This window comes from Anabrus simplex, chromosome 1 (genome assembly GCF_040414725.1).
Source record: "Anabrus simplex isolate iqAnaSimp1 chromosome 1, ASM4041472v1, whole genome shotgun sequence".
Lineage (NCBI taxonomy): Eukaryota > Metazoa > Arthropoda > Insecta > Orthoptera > Tettigoniidae > Anabrus > Anabrus simplex.
In genome coordinates, this window is record NC_090265.1 from 1,085,916,680 (window position 1) to 1,085,939,102 (window position 22,423).

At 42.0% G+C, this 22,423-nt stretch overlaps 2 protein-coding genes across 3 annotated transcripts in view; both read right to left on the reverse strand.

The window, feature by feature from the left end:
• Positions 1-16,923, reverse strand: part of LOC136876326 (uncharacterized) — an 87,141-nt gene extending 70,218 nt beyond the window's left edge. For both annotated transcript variants that reach the window (XM_068228427.1, XM_067150181.2), the window contains exon 1: positions 16,848-16,923. The gene's annotated coding sequence lies outside the window, so the exon portion shown is untranslated. The remainder of the gene's footprint in view (positions 1-16,847) is intronic.
• The window catches only part of LOC136876336 (zinc finger protein 32-like), a gene marked incomplete at its 5' end in the record, with an annotated part of 148,172 nt that overhangs the window by 72,008 nt on the left and 53,741 nt on the right, over positions 1-22,423 (reverse strand). The window contains one exon of the mRNA XM_068225304.1: positions 21,572-21,713. Coding sequence (XP_068081405.1) covers positions 21,572-21,713 — 142 coding nt within the window. The remainder of the gene's footprint in view (positions 1-21,571; positions 21,714-22,423) is intronic.

Consider the following 22,423-nt stretch of genomic DNA (forward strand, 5'->3'; position numbering starts at 1 on the left):
CCTCATGAATTAAATTCGGATCATAACCTCATTATTTTTCATCTTACTTAGGGCCCTTTCAACGAGCCTGAACCTGAAACTCGCGTTGCGACTGCTGCCGCTTGAAGAGCGACAGCTGTGGTTTAGTTGTAATTGCAGACCGATTGGGTCCTTATATTCCATTTTAATATGAGGGTCTTAGAGCGTGTAACTTACGGTAGTTTGGTACAGTATATAATTAAATCTAATGGGTTACGTGCTTTCCTGGTGTCCAGGAGTGTCTTGATTTCTGTATGTACAGTCTGATATTAGTGTTATTTGCAATATTTACAGTTGTGTATCACTCACTGATGAGTGTTTTCGGGTGCTTGATTTTGTAGTATACATTAGCGTCCACCTCGTGGATTTGTTGTGTGGTTTTACTGGCATGTTCTTGCCCTTGTCTATAAAAGTGCTTAGCTGCCCTTACGATCTCCTCTTTAATGGTGGGCATTCCAAGTTGTGCGTGTATTTCTCGGCTGCGCACGTGGTAAGGGGCTTTCAACGAGCTATCTCGGCCTATGAGGATGACTAATTTGGATTATCGCAAGTTTGCATCACATATTGACACAAAACCATTTGCTATCCGCAGCAGGGATGATGCTGACAGGCCTATTGGGTATCTTACTTCAAGAAATGTCAATGCCTGGAAGCACATCCAAGCTGCGGCTCGAAATTCGAATACAGCACAAAGTACAATCCCTGAGAAGGGCCTATCTGATATCTTGGATTTGGTAAAGATTAAAAACCGCTATAGAAAGAAATGGCAAATTTACGGTGACGCAGCCGACCGGGCTGAATACTGAGAACTAGCCACGGCCGTCAGCACAAGACTGCTAGAGCATAAGATAGAAAAATAGGAAATACTTTGCCGCACACTCTCAGAAAACGACACGGATCGCAAGTTTTGGCGGGTAACTCGTAGTCTTGGCGCAATCCTTGGCCGCCGGGGACTTCTTTTCTCCCCTCTGGATAAAACTGAGGCCTTCGATGATTCGCTGGAGACTCAATGCTCAACTCACAACACGCCATACGATGACAACGAAACTGAAATCCTGGTAGCCCATAAGGCCTCAGCTTTTAGGCAAAAGTGGACACGATACGACGAAGTGACAAAAATCGATCCTGCCGAGTTGCGTAGGATCGTTAAAGGACTAAGCGAGAATAAGTCTCCAAAGGCTGATAAAATCACTGTGAAGGAAATTAAACCCCTACCACATAGGGAAATAATTTTCTTGACCATGATAATCACAGCCTGCCTCCACCTTGGTTACTTCCCCGTTGCTTGGAAGACAGCCGAAGCCTATGTCATTCCTAAATCGGGGATGGACAGGCTGTTTCCACAAAGCGTGGAGAAAGCTTCCGACACCGTCTGACATGAAAATTTAATTTTTAATCTGTTGGAACGTTATTAAGTTCCACACTTTTTAGTCAAAATTATACAATCTCCACAGATTACAATTTTTTGTCAACTGCGATGATGAAACATCCACCCATCGGCACCTCCTCGCGGATGTTCCCCAGTATGTTACATTATCGCCGATTTTATATGCTTTATATATGAATGACTACTTAGAATTGAAATTCAACAATATGTAGATTTCGTAATATTGCATTTTATACCCCTCAGTGACAACTGCGCAATACGATCTCGAAAATGCAAGCCTGGGTCTGAACCTTTTCGAGATGGTGTATTACCAACAAAATTAAACTTAATCCGGAAAAATTCCACGTTATTATTTTCACAAGCAGGAGCCCGAGGCTTGCTCTTCTTAAGATTAGCAATTATGAGTTACCATGGGCGAAAACAGGCCAAGTACCTCAGCCTCGTATTGGACCGGTTACTCACGTGGAAATGGAATACAGGCCAGGCCATTCAGCGCTAATACCAGAGTGAGTGCCCTCCGGCCTCTTCTGCTGAGTAAATATCTGAGTGATGATATCAAGCACAAACTCTATCTCTCTTATAAGGCCCATTCTACTATACGGGTGTGAGGCCTGGTGCCATATTCCAAAGACACCTCTGAGACGGCTCCAGACATTACTATACGGGTGTGAGGCCTGGTGTCATATTCCAAAGACACCTCTGAGACGGCTCCAGACATTTCAAAACAAGCTTCTACGGCGAATAACACACTCCCCATGGTAACTGCTCCAGATATTTCAAAACAAGCTTCTACGGCGAATAACAAACTCCCCATGGTACAAATCCAACCACGAAATTCACCGAAACTTAAATATCCTTTAAATCAAGAGAGTTTGAAACTGTTGAAGATGACCAAGTCTCGGATCTGATGGCATTAATTTTCTAGCTGATACTCGCGGAATGACACAATGAGTATTTCAGTGAAGTTCAGCAGTGGTGTTATTTCCAATATAATTTAAATATAATGTAAGGTTATTTTCAACACAACGACAAAAATGGCTCCTTCTAGATCTAGACGGTTAAGGCAGTTACATAAGCCCACTTCATTCCCATCGACTTCAGAATGGCACGCTGAACTCTACACGCTTTTCTATCAGTTAGAACATTATAATAAACAGTACAAGGAACTTAGTGAGTGTGAATTTGCCTGATAACCTGTGATTCTGGTGCCTGTACCACTGTGTATTTACAATAAAAAAGAGGCTAGGATGTGAGGGACGTGACCGTGACTTAGTGTATTTTCAGGGCTCCATCTATTCTGCAGGTGTGTCCAAGCACTGAACACCTCAGCTGTCTCAAGAGAAAAATGGGTGGTCGTAGTTACATCTAGGCTTCTAGTTTACATGTACAGAGGATGTCCGTATACTATCACACAGCACATTAACGTAATTTGCGGACGGTTGAATTCTATTCTCACGCTACCTGGGCAAAATTTCAATTTAGGATCCCAAAATATTTTGTATTGTGTGAAACAGTCAAACGTTTCATTTTCTGTGGAATGCAGCATTCTGGTGGAGTTTTAAAGATCACACTCCTCACGACCGGTGTACTGAAACTCTAATTTGCCTATTTAAACCACTTGATGTCAATCTATAGAAACTCTGAGAAAGAAAAACGGAGTCTTCAATCTATCTCTGCTGTACCTGTTGATGTTGGTTGTTGTTGATGATGTCGTTAAGATTCAAATAATCGAGCTGTTTACGAACTTTGAGATATCTTAGTCGATCAGTCACCACTGATCTGCGTTTAGGGCTGTCACACAGGTGACAGATCAGCTATCAATTGTTTATCTGTTCATTTCATAATGAATTCAAAGAAACTAGAAATTTATCGAACATCTCCCTAATCCCTAAATTCCCTTTCCTGAAAACAAATACTTGCCTCAATTCGTCGTCTAGAATTCTAATTTTGTATTCATACTAGCTGTAGTACCCATCGTTGATGGGACAAACACTTGGCATGTACGTACTCACTTCTATGGTCTCTGTGGCCCTTTGCACTTTCATATTTTTTGTATTATTACCGATCTTAATTTGTTCTCTTCTTGCCCGTATAAAACAAATTCTAGTATCCGGTTAACATTTAAAAATCTACTGACAGATATACAAAACACTTAGAACGTTGCCGTAACGATGTCCATAGCAATTCTCTTTACAGGCTATATATTAATTAGCGGCTCTTGGACTTAAAGCTTCTACACGCCTGTCACCGGTAATTCTCGGTAATTTTGACTGTATCGGGAAAAGGTATAGAACAATAACTCGCCATAGGCTATTTGCGTGTAAAACTAACCGTAAAAAATGCATCGAGTTTTATGCTTTAGGCACCTTCTAAAATGACCCTCTACCCACTCCTGCTGAAATTTTTGATCAGCTTATAGGTAAGATCACACTCGACGTTATTCTAAACTGAATTATCAAGTGTCATTTAAACTCACACATCCATTTATCCATGATGCTGTAAGAGATACAGACAAATATTAAAGTGAACTCGACATTCTTGCTAGAATACAATTTTAAGCGAGTGGAATGTCGCAATTAAATGCAATGCTGTCACAAGAAATGCTCAATCAAATGTAAAACACACAGACTTTCTCACTTTCCACGAACAGTATTACGGTACTGATCTAACAATGCCAAGTCCCAGAGCTGGAATGAGTCCGCCACAGACAGCGGTAAACACGGCTGTGCCGTTTTCTGTTAAAGCTGCATCAGGAACGCAAACCACATCACATCAGACTAGACAGATGGAGAATGAGCAACCACGGAGAGGTGAATGGAACTTCACTAATCATCCCGATAATAGTGTAGGACAAGATATCCCACTGAGAGGAATGAAAATAGAGGATATCACTCATATGGAAGAAATGGACGAACATTCAGATATCGACATAGAGGTTATGCAGGACAGCGACGACCTTATAATAGATGGGAAAATAGAAAGAATACGGATGGTCGGAATGATTTCAAAGACCTGATTATCAACAAAGAAGTGCTGAGTCACAGAGATATGTGACGGAGTTGAGAAATAGGCATCAAGACGAAGATCAATGGCAACAAGCGACACAGGGAAACTCAAGTGATCAAAACCATAGTGCAGAAAGCATTAATTACTGTAATTTCAAGGAAGCAGACCGAAATAAAGGATTAGATTCGTACATATCAGATTTCGATATGAGTCATACCGGAGCCATTAGGAAAAGAGTTAATTATAGCAGTGGGATGAAGCATAAGAAGACAATCTAGGAGAAGCTGATGATGATATCGACGAAGGAGATGACCTAGCACAAGAAGATGTGGAACAAGAAGATGAGGAAGAAGTCACAGAGGATGAACATACAGCAATTTTGGAGGATTCAGGCCCATTACCAGCACAAATTTGTCATCAGTGTAAAGGAATTGAACGCAAGTTCCAAGCTCTATTGGAATTTTTTTGAAGCTCGGAAAAAGGAGAGATTTCTAGCTGAACGTGAAATATTATTGTCAGAGAAGGAGACAGAATTGGAGCCACAGTAGTGAACCACGTTATGAAATTGGAGAAAAAATACGTGGTCACATGTTTTTCTACGGGGTATGGGGAGAATGTGCCATATCATATATGCCCCAAGAGTACAATGTGTAATATTGTGTAATACTATGGACCCATTGCAAGAAGGAAGGTCTGGTGTAAGAGGAAGTGGTGTGACACAAGCTTTCGGGAGCGCGTGGCATTGGAAATAAGTCGTTATCTTACATGGCAACAGTGAACAGTTTGTATATTTCATATGAGTCATTTGGGAATATTACGATATCGCCTGAGAGCGGCGGATTCAAAAGAGATCAATCACGAGCTTGGAAGCGAAGTAGCGGACTGCAAGGATGTACAGAACAAACGAACTCAGACCTACTAACTTCGATTTCTACAGTATGGCACCATCACCGTTTTAACTAGGCAATCTGTTATACAGCCATACTCCACGTTTTTGATATGTAGAAGAAGTAAATCATGTACTTAAAACTACCTGTAGACAGAAACAGTAATTAATTTCAATCTAATAAAGTAATAAGTATATTTTATTGAGTCAGCGCTTTCTACCAAGTACGCGGCTGGACCATTGTGTCATCGTATCAGTGAAGATCCCCGAGTCGTTACTAATACAGGAAATCTTGTGAGCATGTGCGGTTTGAGACGTAATCGGACATCCATTCTGCTCTGAATTCTTGACCGTGCTGGATGGTACTTATTACACCAAGCACATGTTGAACTGTGGTTACATTAACAGTGACGATTTTCTTTAACCAAGTATACAGATTTTTGAGCGTGAAATGTGAGACGTTATTTAACAAATAATATGCACTATCCATGTGCAAGTGATATTTAATCACAGGAGTGTACAATACAATTTATAAAGCAATTACCTTTGCTATATATAATTATGTGTGAGCCTCCGTGGCTCAGACGGCAGCGCGTCGGCCTCTCACCGCTGGATACCGTGGTTCAAATCCCGGTCACTCCATGTGAGATTTGTGCTGGACAAAGCGGAGGCGGGACAGGTTTTTCTCCGGGAACTCCTGTTTTCCCTGTCATCTTTCATTGCAGCAACACTCTCCATTCTCATTTCATAGCACCTATCACTCCTTAATGTAAATCACTTTGGGAGTGGCGATCCCATCGTAATAACAGCCTATATCTGATTCATTAATTACATTCCTGACCCGGTCAAAGACTGGAAAGCAGGTTGTAGGTTTTCATATATAATTATGTATTACGTTGCAGTATGCCAGAGTGCGGTTTTGACACGGGATTTTTAATGACTGAGATGGTATATGTCATCGGTATCTCAAAGCCGTGTACTCAGTTTGCATTCGCGTAGTGCAAAAACTGTAATCGAACGCGAAGACTGTGTGCGTATCGTTATTTAACGATCGGTATAAATTAATGGTGTGTGTGCGGGATCACCACATTTGAAAGACGGCTATGGAAGAAGCAAGGACGAGCAGTACATTTTGTAACGCCATGCAGTGTGTTGCAATGATGGCGTAATTTATGCAGACGCAGCGGCCTGGGGACCGTGATGAAAGCTCAGACGACACTAGTTAAGTTTATCATAAATTACAAGCATGCTTATATAGAAGAATTAGCCTAGTTCGATCCTGATATAGTTTAATTGTAAATGTCAGTCTTTTGTGGCTCAGCTGTGGTTTTATTAATGTAAAGTAATATTTAGTTTCAGGGGAATTCCATGTTCGAATCCTGTAGTTTTCTTGTTGTTATTTTTCCTTTTTATCAGATGGAAAACAGGGAAATTATCAGGTGTAGATAGGGGTATGTGTTTGGCATGATGTTACTGTGTATTATAATTTATGTTATGAGATGTAGACTCTTCATTGATACTATGAGAATCGAACTCTTGTACCATGAGGTGTTAGGCCTGATGTGCCATGTGTTTTATAATGTAGCTGTGTTGAATTGAAATGTGTAATTAGGGCTGTAGTATTGAGTATTAAAGAGCACTGAGTTGAGTTCGAGGCCTATTGATTAGAATATATATTAGAATCTCTCAGGCAAGAATTAAGAATGCAATTAGGCGATGTCATCTCTTGCGAGGCAGGCCGTCTTACAGCTGAAGAATTTATTAGAAGATTTATGCTACGATGTGCAACGTGATATGATTACCCTCAATGTGTACATCACTGAGTCAAGATTTCCTTCTGGTTTCTAATAAGAAGTAGTTTATCATCTCATATAAATTGTATGTCAGGTATGCGGGTACACACTAGTGTTATCTTTGTTTATTTTTTGCATGATATTTACAGGACTTATTTGAGTGATTTGTTGATATTTAATGGCGTCTTTTACTTTATTTTATTGATGTTTATGTGTCATTGCCATCGTTGTTAAAGACTTGTTTGTTACATATGAGCCCGTAGCTCACTTTGATGGGAAGTCGGCTATTTAAGCTGTCCACTTGTAACAGAACGGTCCGTTTGTAAATTCAGTGTAGACTTAAGTTAGGGAATCCCTGGAACAATGTGATTTGATTATAATTGTTATAAATATAACTTGTAATTTGGATCGGATCTAGTATAATTCTATTCTGTCGCGGTATGACTTGTAGAACATTTATAGAAGTGGTATCCGTCAGGACTTTTTTTTTTTTTTGCTATTTGCTTTACGTCACACTGACACAGATAGGTCTTATGGCGACGATGGGATAGGAAAGGCCTAGGAGTTGGAAGGAAGCAGCCGTGGCCTTAATTATAGTACAGCCCCGGCATTTGCCTGGTGTGAAAATGGGAAACCACGGAAAACCATCTTCAAGGCTGCCGACAGTGGGACTCGAACCCACTATCTCCCGATTACTGGATACTGGCCACACTTAAGCGACTGCAGCTATTGAGCTCGGTACCGTCAGGACTTAATATGATAAATTTAACTGCGTCGATTGGAAGAGAAGTGTGTATTTTCCCCCAGACTTTTTTGCAAATATTTTATATTAATACGGGATATTGCCCGTCCTTTCAGGTAATGTATTCGTAATCTGTTAACAATGTGCATGGCACATACTTGTAATTTTGGCATTTGTTTGAGCCATTTTCAAGCGTTTGATTTAATTAATTTGTTTATTATATGGATCATCTATAACGTACTTAGATAATAAATCAATCTTACCCCCAATTCTGCATTCAATTCACGGAATTACGTTGCTATTTCCCGTTCACATACCTATGGTATATTTATCCTGAGATTTTTGATTTATTTTTAGCCTTGATCTTATTTTATAAACCGAACACGCAGCTCTCCGACGGCGCCGACTTTTATAGGACAGGAACGGTACAGTAGGTATGAAGTGATCGGACGGGAAAATATAAATATTGCTAGAGTTTTTTCACATGAAAATTATACTTTGAGCTTGTGTTGTAAAGAATCTTCAGATATAAGAATCAAGTAAAGTGGTATAAAATGAATAAACTATATAAAATTAAATTTAGCTGGCTAACCCATTTCTCGCACCACCTCACTTCATAACTTCTGTACATACCACATGTGGTAATTAGACTCTCACTGGTCCCACAAATACTTCCCATCTTATACCTGAAGTATCAGCTTTTCAGCATCGATGATAAAACTCAGCTCTTCGGCAGAAAAATCCAAACCAATCTGGATAGTTCGCAGGTGTTCGTGCGTTCCCTGACGAACAACGCCGGTTCCAATGGACGCAGCCTCGCTTGAATTCAGCAGTTTGGATCGTTCGGCCGTTTTCGTGCGTGTTCCTACGAACTCGTCATCGCAGGTTTTCGCAGGCTTCCGCTTCCAATGGACGAGAGCACTTATATGCAGCAACCTCTTACAAACTGCCCGTTCCCTATTTCTTTCCGAAGAGGCGGTCTGGCGTTGAACTGTGCAATCTAACACTGTCATTCATGTAACAAGTTGAAACTATTAGTTTTGTAATTTTAAGATCGGTTACGGATAACCACACGTCAAATGTGAATACGATGAAATGACTATAAAATTGAAAAGGTGTTGAGGTCTCAGATTCCCCAGCCTGCCAATCAAGACCGATCTCTATTCCTAGCCTTCGACCAGTGTCATATCCTTAAAAACGTCAGGACATCACTTTTACAAAGGACCATGCACGATGGGGAAGAAAAAATTAGTGGCAGCCATATCAAAAATTATACCACACGTAGTCCAAAGAATTAAACCAGTTCCTTTCTTAACTAGAAAGCATGTGGCACGAATAAATTTCTAAAAAATGAATGTAAAACGAGCCAAAGATATATTTTCATCGGAAATCATTATTACTCTTCAATATCTGAAAAACAACAATATCCACTTTCAAGGATGGGCTTTCCAAAGCAGTGATGCAACCATTGCATTCCTAAAAATAGTTTTAAAAAAATGGCTTGAAATCCGTGATGTACGTAGCACTAATTTGCAGCACTTAAAGCCAGAGAAGGTGCACTTTTTCAATATAAGTGAGGAGATTGGAATGGTTAGGAAAAGATTTCCCGACGTACCTTGAAAGGGTGAGAGTGTCTAGTAACGTGCACGGAATAACATTCTTGAGCAAAGAAACATTCGAAGCTATTCTTCCGACATGTTTTTCCACTGTGTTGTGCTTAAAATATATTTTCTCATCCGTATTCAATTTCGTCCTTACAAGGTCATTTAATAGTGACCTAGTAGAACATTTCTTCAGCAAGCTGAGAAGCAGATCTGGAAGAAATGACGTGTTGGACCGCAGAGTATTGATATTCATTATGAAAAGGATTTTGAAATCTGGGTTATTTTCAAGTGCATACAAGAAAACACCGATCGTGAACCGCTCCTTACGAAATGACGTAGGGGCTCAGGAGGTCCAATCTGTTCCAGGCAACGTCAGGTGCATACTAAACAAGCTTCATCAATCTCCTAGTAAGTAGAGTAATAGCATTTTCTCGTTAAATTGCATTAATTTTAATAGTAGAGGGTAACCATTCGTTAATGTTCGTGTAATTCCAGGCATTAGACATGTAACACTGGAACTAGCAACACTGACATATATCGGAGGTTTGATTGTGTTGCAGATACTGAAGAACATAGACTGGAAATTCTGCTGCCAGCTGATCGGAAAACAAAAATGTAGCTCCCCTTTGATGACTTAATTTGCAAGCGGGATATTTCTGATAAGCTGCATTATCCAACTGAACTATTAGTGTGAATACTGAATATATTTTTAAAGTTTGTTGTTGAAGGTACTAAGTTAAAATTTGCTAGGACATGTAAAACTGTAGGACAATGCATTCTTCCTGAACATGAATTATGTCCTGCCCTTAATTGCCTCGTCTCTTCGAACAACAGCCATGCAAAAAGTTGAGCTTTCTCATTTGTAAATACGCTATACCCATCTTTCTAGAAAACATTGTTTCACAAGTAACTGAACGGTTTGAGCGTGTTAAAGTTCCCAACGCGAAACCGGCAGGTAGGAATATCCTGCGTGTGTAAACTGCCAGGTAGCGCGCTGACATCCTAGCAGCGCTGGTGGTGAAATTGTACACTATTTCATTGTACGCGCTCTCGGCCAGAGTGGAAAGGTGTGCAGTGCATAGCAAAAGGCGATTACCAGACGTAACCAAAAGACCATACACAATACTCTAGGGATACATATGCACGGCTGCGCTGACTCCGAGGGTGCTACGGTGCCCAGCAACCTCCAGAAGCAGGAAGAAGAAAGGTTTTTTAAAATAGAAAAAGGGGGGGGGGGGATTTATCATGTTCTTAACCCTAGCAATACCAATGCATGTTTGTTCCTACATTACGAGCCCACTAAGAACTTTTGTTTAGGCTAGGCCTTTGCTGGCAAGATGTAGTGTTTACAGAGCACTATGTCTTCTGGTATAGGCTAGAGCAATTTTGTTACTTTCATTGGCCTGTCTCAGTCTCATACTTGGCTTTGACAAAATGAAAGTGGCTGAGGTATGAGTGACGCTAGTAATGCCATTCCTTATGCAGCCAGTCCCTGCTATGAATGGTGTGAAAATGTCGCTCATAGTGTTGGTTGATGCACGCATTTCAGTGGGCTTGGCAGGCTGATGTGCAATAGCAACTTCTGGCTCAGTGAGGAAAGCAACGGGAAACTACCTCACTCCTCATTTCCCTAGTACGCCTCTCCAGCGACACCTAGGCCATCTATGACAGCTAATGGTGAATCTACTGAGGATCCAATCAGCCTTCGGGCTGAATACATACATACATACATACATATATACATACATACATACATACATACATACATACATACATACATACATACATACATACATACATACATACATACATACATATTTTATTCTCAATCACATGTGAGTTATACGGATACTTTATTAACTATCTAAACCCGGTCACGCTTCGCTGTGGCTCAGTCTGATAAGAAATTAATGGGTATAAAAATAAATGTTCTCTAGCGAACATCAGATCAATCGCACTTTCGAAAATCTGAATTAATTTATTGTTGCCATGCAACATATTTTGTAATGACTCAACAATATGTCTTCCGACTCCAGCAGAGATTTGGCAGCGTGCATTCAATTGGTCATTTTCATCTTCGATGAAATAGATTTGGAGACATTTATGATTATTGCTGGGAAAAGGAAGTAAAGACTAATGATCTGTGGTAAATTAGCCCCTGAATTTTAAATGTTAGCACATAATGCTCTGCTATGACTTTAGCACCGAATGAAGTAGTTTGAAAACAGGAATTGTAATTTCTTAAGTTTTCGAGGAAATGTTTCGAATCATCAGTTATTCGTTTTAACAAACTTTTCAGTGGTTCTTTTGGCTGCTCAAGTTCAGATAGCTTCACTTTTCCGCTCGCGCAGCACATTCCTGGGATTATTCCTTTAAATTTAATTGCTGTGCAGTGCGGATAAAGTTAGTCCATTTTTTCCGATTTGAACGAATTTACATGAGGTACAGTACTGAATATTCTGTTCGTATGAAAAAGCAATTCGGTGATATGAGGCTCGATCTTTAAGATATTGCAACCGCAAGTCTACGTCTTCGCTGTTGATCTAATTGTTTTTGGCGTCGCTGAGATGATTGTGCCGCACTACTTCTTCGCAATTCAACTCGTAAGACTTCAAGTCTTTCTTCCCACTGATCTGCCGATTCTTCTGCTCGCCTTCGAGAACTTCTGACTCTTAACACGTTTATTGTCGTTTAAACGTTCTTGATCAGTGAGGTTTGATATCCACTGATGTTCTGTGATTGCATATCGAGAACAGCGGCCTATGTTCGAGTGTGGGCGAGGCATTACCGATGATAAATGATTATGGTATTGACTGACTACAGGCTGCCGTAACAATATGAAGCTCGATCATTCAGATATTGCAACTGCATTTGTCTTAGCTGCTGATCTAATTGTTCTTGGCGTTGTTGAGACTGTTGTGCTGTTCTTCTTCTTCTTGATTCACTCATAAAACTCGTACTATGGCTGATGAAAATACAGATGACGATTGACTAATTTTAGAGTTTTGCGAGCACAGTGCACATTTATTCACATTTACAATAACTCGTCTTGGTCGGGCAATACATGAAAGTACATCTCAATCACGGCATGTTGAATTCCTATTTCCAAATAACAGGCAATGAGTTGCTTAATTGCATGAACCTCCTGAAATGAAATGGCGTATGGCTTTTAGTGCCGGGAGTGTCCGAGGACAAGTTCGGCTCGCCAGATGCAGGTCTTTTTGATTTGACTCCCGTAGGCGACCTGCGCGTCATGATGAGGATGAAATGATGAAGACGACACATACACCCAGCCCCCGTGTCAGCGAAATTAACCAATTAAGGTTAAAATTCCTGACCCTGACGGGAATCGAACCCGGGACCCCTGTGGCCAAAGGCCAGCATGCTAACCATTTAGCCAGAAGGGTCCTTCATAAAACATGGCGACGTGTTCCCATTCTCCTATATACAGCAATTCTTACCGGACTATAATGATATACCGGTAGCTTAAGCCGTCGTCTGCCCATCAAAGTCGATCCAATCTTGGTGCGGCTTTGTAATTAAATTAATCCCATAAAATTACTCATTATAAAAAATACCTATCCGATTTCATTCAAACATTTCCAAAACACCCTCGTATTCGAATGCAACGTTGTATCAAAATTTCAAGCCAATCGACCAACTACTTCTAGAGTTTTGTGATCACAAACATACGCAGACTGAACTTTTTTATATATATAAAGATTAGATCTGTTGTTTGTCCAACCCTTGTCCAGTTTCCCTATGGGGTTGGGTATGAGGTGAGATGAATCTGTCGTGGCAGTTTTTAATGACCGGATGCCCGTCCTGACATCAACCTCATCAGAGGAGTTAATGAGATGAAATGAATGACGTGATATATGATAGAAGGGAGAGGGTGAACCCCGGTGCCGGCACATAGCCTATTCCTGTCGAATAGCACCAAGGGGTCTGCTCAAGGCTTAAGGTCTCCATCCGACGGACGAATCACCATCAACAGCGTCATATGCCCTCACTTCACATGAGCACTGCGGAGAGGTTTGGAATTTAATCCAGGCTTTTGGCACGCAATCTAGTGATTAGAAATTGTATACCACCACCTCTCCTACCCTGCCGGCCAACATTCTGATTTTTAAAAATTTGACCAACGGGACTCGAACTGGCTAAGCTCGGTGTCAGACCGTCTTAGATTTCAGCGCCTTAACGATCATGGCCCCCAAGCGGGCTATATAAAGATTAGATCCGATTCATCAAAAACTTCAGAAAGGGTAATTGATTCCATAGGTACCTAGTTAATTATGCTAAAGATCGCTCTAAATATACCCGTTTTGATATGTACAGTATATCAGAACGTTCCTTTCCTCCTTGAGACGATTTAAAACTTACCGGTACCTGTGCAGTACCACGACGCAAGGAAAATTTAACGACAATGCAATCATGCATGTCGATGTTATGATCAAGAAACAAAAAAATAAAGTGATCCTTGAAACTGTGGCGAATATTTTCATCAAACGATTGACCGTTCGTAGGAACTCTCTCTCTCTCTTTGCGCGAGCCTTAGAAATTCCGCAAATATTTTAGATTTTGTACTAAAGACTTTAAGTTTCTCTTATTATTATACTAACGCCAAATTTGAGGCACTTTGCTTCTTTTTTTAAAATTCAGTTTGGTATCACGAGACTATTACCGTGTTTTTACCTTAAGATGCCATAGACACCGTTTGCATCTCTTTGGGTTCCATCATTTTAATCAGGGGCGGTGCGTGGTACTGTTGCAGGGTTGCACAACTCCCAATAATTTTGCACTTCATTTGTCGTCTTTTCTTCTAATGGTTTAGTTTAATAAACCTTACATGTATTCGAAAACATGTTAAAATCAACCATCTTTGGTCGTTCGCTGTACTAAAGCTTCGTAACGGACCAACAAACGGTGCTGGCTTCGTATCAAACTCGGGGGGTTTGCTTTTCTACGGCAACTCCCTAGGGAACGGCGCTGCGCAATGTACCTCAGCAGGGACGAGCCTAAGCCTGCACAGCACCAGGTAGCATGCTCGCCAGTATCGATATCAGGGAGTTGCACGAGACTAGCAAGTCCCCTGGCGAGAAAGTTCCAAATGTCCAAAATGTCTTAGATTGCACCAATCTGCGGAGATTACTTCATTCCTACTTTCTCTCCTCTCGCAAATGTAGCCTAATTCATTTCCCTTTTTGAAATTTACAAATTTAATTTACGCTACACCGACGCAGATAGGTCTTACGACGACGATGGGATAGGAAAGGGCTAAGAGTTGTAAGGAAGCGACCGTGGCTTTAATTAAGGTACAGCCACAAGATTTGCCTGATGTGAAAATGGGAAACGGCGGAAAACCATCTTCAGGGCTTCCGACAATGGTATATTCGAACCCACTATACCCCGAATGCAAGCTCAAAGCCACGCGGCCTTAACCGCACGGCCAACTTGCTGAGTAATTTCTTCTCCACGCCATACTAGACCACCAACGATATTACCAAAATCCTGCTTCAATGAAAAACAGGACGCCAAATTTTCAATTCAAGTGAGGCAAAAGTAACTGTGCCAGGCTGAGTGCCTCAGACGGTTGAGGCGCTGGCCTTCTGACCCCAACGTGGCAGATTCGATCCTGGCTCAGTCCGGTGGTATTTGAAGGTGCTCAAATACGTCAGCCTCGTTTCAGTGGACTTACTGGCATCCCAAAGGAACTCCGGCACCTCGGCGTCTCCGAAAACCATAAAAAGTAGTTGCAATTGCCAGATATATTACAGTTTTAGTAGCAATGTACTTCATTACTTAACGATAATAGAGTTTCTGGTTATGTGACACTGGAAGTGTTGGTGCAACTCCCAGCTTCAGATACCACCAGCCGCCACTGATTTTAATCCTTCTAATCTCGTATTTTCTAATGAATAAAACACACCCTTACCTTTTTATGAGGATTGTATGTCGATTATTTGAGGACTTTTGTTTGTACTCATTCATTATTGTTGAAAAAGTACCTAATAAAACAAGTTTGTTTTCCATCAAGTATTACTCATTTAAGTGGCGACTATGGGATAGGAAAAGGCTTAGGAGTGGGAAGAAAGCGATCTTGGCCTTATTTAAGGCCCGGTGTGAAAATGGGAAACCATGGAAAACTATCTTCAGGGCTGCCGGTAGTGGATTTCGAACCCACTATCTCCCGAATGCAAGCTGATAGCTAAGTGACTCAAATCGCGCAGTCACTTGCTCGGTTGGACTGTGAGTTAGAGCACCCGCATTAATTTTCAAAACTCGGCGTCCCTGCATCAGCGCATCCGGGATTCAATGCGACGGCGGGTTGATGTATGCATTAATCGTTGCCGTAGGCAACTGCATTAATGCTAACGAAGGACATTTTGAACATTTCGTGTAAGAAAGGGTTTCATGTGGTACACTGGTACCTACGTTGTGTTCCTGCGAGTTTCAGGTGATTTATGTACGACCGGCATGTAGAGTCGTACGGTAGCAAATTAATTCTAACATGGAAATAAGCGTTTCTGGACGCCTGACGATATATTTTTGACTTCTACGTGTGAGAAATGTGTCCTGAAAAGTTGGCCGTACCTTACTGTTACACCTGTAGAAAAGGAACGAATTGCGCCATGCAACTAGTAGGATTTTGTTGTCATCTCGCAATGATCTCCGATCAACGTCTTTCCCCGTCTGAAGTATTTCCAACTATCAAGAGACGAAGTTGAATTCAAATTTTACAGCGAGAATCTCACTTAACAGATCACGTCGTCCCAATTACAACGAAATTCTGTTATCGATAAATTTAGTGAAAAAGAAGTGAACCACTCCCATTCTTAGCAAAATTTGTATAAATCCATACTGTAGAACCTTATTATTCGAGAAGTACCGTACTATGGAATGATACCGTACTAACCTATTTCTGAAATGAGTACCGGTATATTACATGAATGAGCCAATATTGAGTTTTGTTTTGAAATGATCGATCTGCAGTCAAGGAAACAGCTGTATCAATCGAGGAATTTTCTTCTCAAACGTGTGTGGATAACTATAAAGTGGTGAAATTAGATTGCACGTAGATGAATCTAATTTATCATATATCCTCATAGCACCTGATTGCGATTTTAGTCCATGCGAAGCGTATAAAAGTGATTTCACAAACCACATATCGTACACGGTAAATGATCGGCATGTCGGAGAGATTCGCAATGTCAGACACTGTATCAATCATATTGCTAAAAGAAATGCGTATATGACGACAAAAACAGATGACGGAAAACACACGACAATTACGTCGGGGAACTGCACGTAACGAAGTTCATGTTGAGGAAGATTATTGAATAACAGAAACGAGGAAGTTCTCTCTCGCTTTCGAACCGTTAAGGAAATAGTATTGCAAGATCGCACTAACCTCTCGAGTGATCCCCAGATGTAGAGTTGACGGATAACTACGAAGGGTACGTAGGCCTACTACACGGTTTATTTTTATAGTCAATGATATAGCAATTCTGGCTGGAACACCTCTACAGATAGATCAATGAGGTTCAATATGCCTCTATCGTACTGCTCGAGCGCTACACTAGCGCTCCACACAGCCATATCAGTTTTATAAAGCAGAACCGTTCAGTCCTTTGCTCAGTCTATACATGAAATTATTATTACTTCGATAACGAATAAGCCTATGGTACTTCGCTTCATAAATATTTCTTTGACGACGAACATCATTTCATAAAAAGTCCTTTCTTCGAGACGACGAATAGGTACCGTATATTAATACACTGCTCTATTAATACAGTAATTAACGGCAGTTTGTATCCTGTTAGGGTGTTGTAGGATAAAAACATAGTACGACTAAGTATTGTAGTGTAGTAATACCGTATATTAATTACTTAATTGTCGTGTGATCTTTGTGGACTATTCTAGACAATATTCCTTTCCTTTCATTTTTTGCACATACGTTATTTATTTTTCCGTAAAGAATGACTAAGGAGTGCAAGTGTAGGAAATATGGGTGTGGCCAGGCATTAAGGAGTATAAGAGTTTGAGGGAGATAATTAGAATCTCTCAGAAGACAGAAAGGAATGTAGGCCTCCCTCAAACAATGTACAGGATACAGTAGGTATAAAAGAAGGATGGGAAGGTAATGGGGAATTGTAGAAGACAGGTGGTCGAATGTTGTAAGGGGAAGGAGATTGCAGACTAAGGGCTTTATTCAGGATCAGAATTCAGGACAGGTGTCTGTGAGAAATCGTTAAGAGTCACTGTAGGTAGAAAACAGAAGGAAGATGAAGAACAGGGAGCTGATGATGATGCTGCTTGTTGTTTAAAGGAGTCTAACATCTAAGGTCATCGGCCCCTAATGGTACGAGATGGACGACATATGATAATTAAAATAAATGGTGGTGAAAAATGATTATGAGATAAAAACAATCAATGGCTCTAATTCGCAATGCCTTATTTTCGAATAAAATTATTAAAAAATACAGGCAACAATGGAATAAGGCATTGCCTGGAAGTACACAGATATTATTCATGTTAGAATTTAAAATAACACATTAAAATATGCAAACACGAACTAAAATAGTCAGTGGGATAAAAGCGCAGTTAATAGAAATACACTATGACAAAGGACATTATTCCACACGATAAAAAAGACCACTATCCCTCATAAAACGGAGATATTATATATTATTCAAGTTAGAATTTAAAACAACACATTAAAATACGCAAACACGAACTAAAATGGGCAGTGGGATAAAAACGGAGTTAACAGAAATACACTAAGACAAAATACATTATTACGATAAAAAAGACCACTATCCCTCATAAAACGGATAACGAGGTCTACGACTGCTCTTCATCTCGCAGGATGAGGGAGATGGTACTTGGGAGTTTTAGACTACGGCGCAGATCGACCAGGTTCACGCACTCCGTAAGGATGTCTACCACGGTAAGATGATCGCCGCAAGTACACACAACGAAGAGGGTTCTCCTTTCAGTAAATAGGAGTGCGTTATTATACCGTGGCCGATCCGAAGACGGCATAATACAACTGCTTCCCTCCGACAAGCCCGAAGGGAAGTCCTCCATACCTTCATTGTACCTTTTATCGCTCTCAGCTTATTGGGAAGTGAAGTGGCCTGCCACTCCATCACCCAATGGGACATAACCAAATGTCTGAGCTGAGAGCGAATATTACTTGCTGGAACCTTGTAAGGCAATTGGGGCAATGTAACTGCCTCCATGGCAGCCTTATCTACAAACTCGTTTCCCTCTACACCCATGTGGCTTGGGAGCCGCATAAACGCGATTCTGGTGCCGGCATCCGAACACGCGGCCAGCAGGTCCTGGGTTCGCTGTACCAGAGGGTGCCGAGGAAAGCAGGTATCCATAGACTGTAGCGAGCTCAAGGAGTCAGTGCACAGCAGAAAGTGTCGGCGCTCATCGGACAGTGCGTACCGCAGAGCTTCACAGGTAGCATAGAGCTCTGCTGTGTACACACTACAGGTTTCCGGGAGAGCAAAAAGAAACCTATCGTTGTCGACAACGAACGCAAAGCCACTTTCATTTCTGCCCGCAAACCACCCGTGTATACAACTGGACCTGGATACCGGCTAACAACGGACAGGAAGAGCCTCCGATAAATCGAAGTTTCTTAGCGGCACTACTTGGGGGGCAGACCGCACGGTGGTGTTACGAATTTATAGGGAACACATTTTATGCAGGTTAGACTACGGCAGTGCAGCATATGGATCAGAAGGCAAAGCGTCCTAGCCGAACTGAATAGCATCACAACAGCGGAGTTAGGTTGGCAACGAGAGCTTTTCGTATAAGCCCCAATGCTAGCCTGCTCGCTGGATCTGGTGTGCTGCCTTTACACCTGAGGCGTCAGCAAATGCTTCTGTCCTATGCTGCAAATTTGCGACAGATGCCCCTTCACCCAAGCTATCCTTGCGTATTCTACAATAGAAACCATCGGCTGTACACTGCTTATCCTCGAGCAACGCGCCCGGTTGGAATACGCTTGAATAGCCGTCACAGATTGATCGATGTTCCTTCGGTTCCCTGCCTTGTCAGACAAGGTGCCTCCGTGTAAATTACGACGACCTGAAATAATCCCTGATCTGTATACTGGCCCGAAGGAAAACATGGACCCTTCGATTTATCGGAGGCTCTTCCTGTCCGTTGTTAGCCGGTATCCAGGTCCAGTTGTATACACGGGTGGTTTGCGGGCAGAAATGAAAGTGGCTTTGCGTTCGTTGTCGACAACGATAGGTTTCTTTTTGCTCTCCCGGAAACCTGTAGTGTGTACACAGCAGAGCTCTATGCTACCTGTGAAGCTCTGCGGTACGCACTGTCCGATGAGCGCCGACACTTTCTGCTGTGCACTGACTCCTTGAGCTCGCTACAGTCTATGGATACCTGCTTTCCTCGGCACCCTCTGGTACAGCGAACCCAGGACCTGCTGGCCGCGTGTTCGGATGCCGGCACCAGAATCGCGTTTATGCGGCTCCCAAGCCACATGGGTGTAGAGGGAAACGAGTTTGTAGATAAGGCTGCCATGGAGGCAGTTACATTGCCCCAATTGCCTTACAAGGTTCCAGCAAGTAATATTCGCTCTCAGCTCAGACATTTGGTTATGTCCCATTGGGTGATGGAGTGGCAGGCCACTTCACTTCCCAATAAGCTGAGAGCGATAAAAGGTACAATGAAGGTATGGAGGACTTCCCTTCGGGCTTGTCGGAGGGAAGCAGTTGTATTATGCCGTCTTCGGATCGGCCACGGTATAATAACGCACTCCTATTTACTGAAAGGAGAACCCTCTTCGTCGCTTCTTGGCGCATTTCGCTTTTAACTGCCACACATGTGGCTCCCACGACAGTTTTCTATCGAAAAGGAGCCCAAGAAATCGGTGTGTTAACTACAGGTAGAGCTACATTCCCTAAGAAAAGCTAAGGACCCGCGTGGAGAGTGCGCTCCTGGCAAAAGTGTACAACAGAAGTCTTTGGCGGTTGAAAACAGAAACCCATGTTGTAAAGTCCATTGTTCCACTCTTCTTATAGCGATCTGTAATTGTCGCTCAGCGACGGCCATATTTTGTGAGCTATAATGCAGAGCAAAATCGTCTACATATAGCGACGGTATTACCGCTGAACCAGCAGCAGCGACAATACCGTTTATGGCAATCGCGAACAGAGTGACACTAAGAACCGATCATTTTCTTGAACGTGATATTGCGAATATACCCTTCCTACTCGGACACGGAACAGACGGAGGGACAAAAAATTCGCAATAAATACCCGCAAGTGACCTCGGAAATTCCATTGATGCAGGACTGAAAGGATGCCGTATGGCCATGTGGCGTCCTATGCCTTTTCTAAGTCAAAGAAAACAGACGCCAAATGCTGTTTTAGGAGAAAAGCGTCCTTGATAGAACTCTCCAGGCGTACCAAGTGATCAGCGGTCGAACGAGCTGCTCGAAAGCCACGTTGGTATTCGGACAAAAGTCCTCTTTTCTCCAGGCACCACACATGTCGGCGATTCACCATACTCTCAATAAGCTTACACAAACAGTTTGTAAGACATGGGTCTGTAACTTCCTGCATACATAGGATTTTTGTCAGGCTTGAGGACAGGAATTTTGTTGCCCTCCCGCCACTGTTAAGGAAACTCACCCTCTACCCAGATTCGGTTGAACATACGAAAGAGATACAAAAGACTATCCTCACGAAGGTGTTTCAACATCTGGTTATGGACATTATCAGGTCCGGGAAACGTGTCCTTGCGAAGCACCAAGGCACTGCGGGGTTCCACTCCGTAAAGGGCACGTTATAGTCCTCTGAATCTTGTGTCAAAACTAAGTTGGTGACGTTCTGCCGCTTCAGAACTAAGAAATCACAATGGTAACTCCCGGAACCAGACACATCAGCAAAATGACTCGCTAGATGATTAGCAATAGACGATGAGTCTGTGACGATACTGCCTGCAATGGAAATTCCCGGTACTGAAGATGTTCCTTGAATACCCGAAATACGTCGAAGTTTAGTGCACACTTGAGATGACGGAGTATGTGACGTTATAGACGACACATATCTCTCCCACGAAGCTTTCTTACTCTGTCGAATAAGAACTCACGCCTTAACGCGGAGTATTTTAAATGTTACCATGTTGGCCACAGTAGGCTGCCTACCATAGGGTTTATGAGCGCGACGGCGTTCTTTTATAGCTGCTGCAATTTCTTTGTTCCACCAAGGAACGAGTTTTTGGCGAAGAGTCCCTGAAAAGAATGAAATGTACTAATCAGCAGGAGGAAGAAGAACTTGTGTGATGTAAGTTATATCGCCGTCTACGCTCCGCTCAGTTGCGTCGGTAAAGGTAGCTAGTGCTGTGAACTTTGGCCAATCAGCATGTTTAAGAATCCATCGAGGAGGAGCCTCGATCGATTTTTGTTTCAACAAAGTAAGAATAATGGGGAAATTGTCACTGTCACAGAGATCAGCCTGTACAGTCCACCGAAGCAGGGGAACCAGCACTCGGCTGCATACACTAAGGTCTATGCGAGAGTATGTACCGTGACGTATGCTAAAATTAGTAGCTTCCCCTGTATTCAAAATACATAAATCCAGCTCTCTTAGTGACATTTCCAACTCCCTTCCCCTGGGGCAAGGCGATTCAGAGCCCCATATAGGGTGATGGGCGTTAAAATCACCCAATACGAGGAATGGAGGTGGAAGCTGGTCTATAAGATCAATGACATCATTTATATTAAGAGGCTGGTCTGGTGGAAAATATATACTTTACACACTGTTGCGATGACTGGCAGCGGTACCCGCACTGCAACTGCTTCCAGCGGGGTTCTTAGAGGAACCTCTTCGCTACAGGTATCAGAACGAACAAAAATTCCAACGCCACCAGACGCCCGGCGAGCATACTGTAATATCGTTCTGTCGAGTAGTCTGAAATTTCTCAAGATCGTATGATGACCTG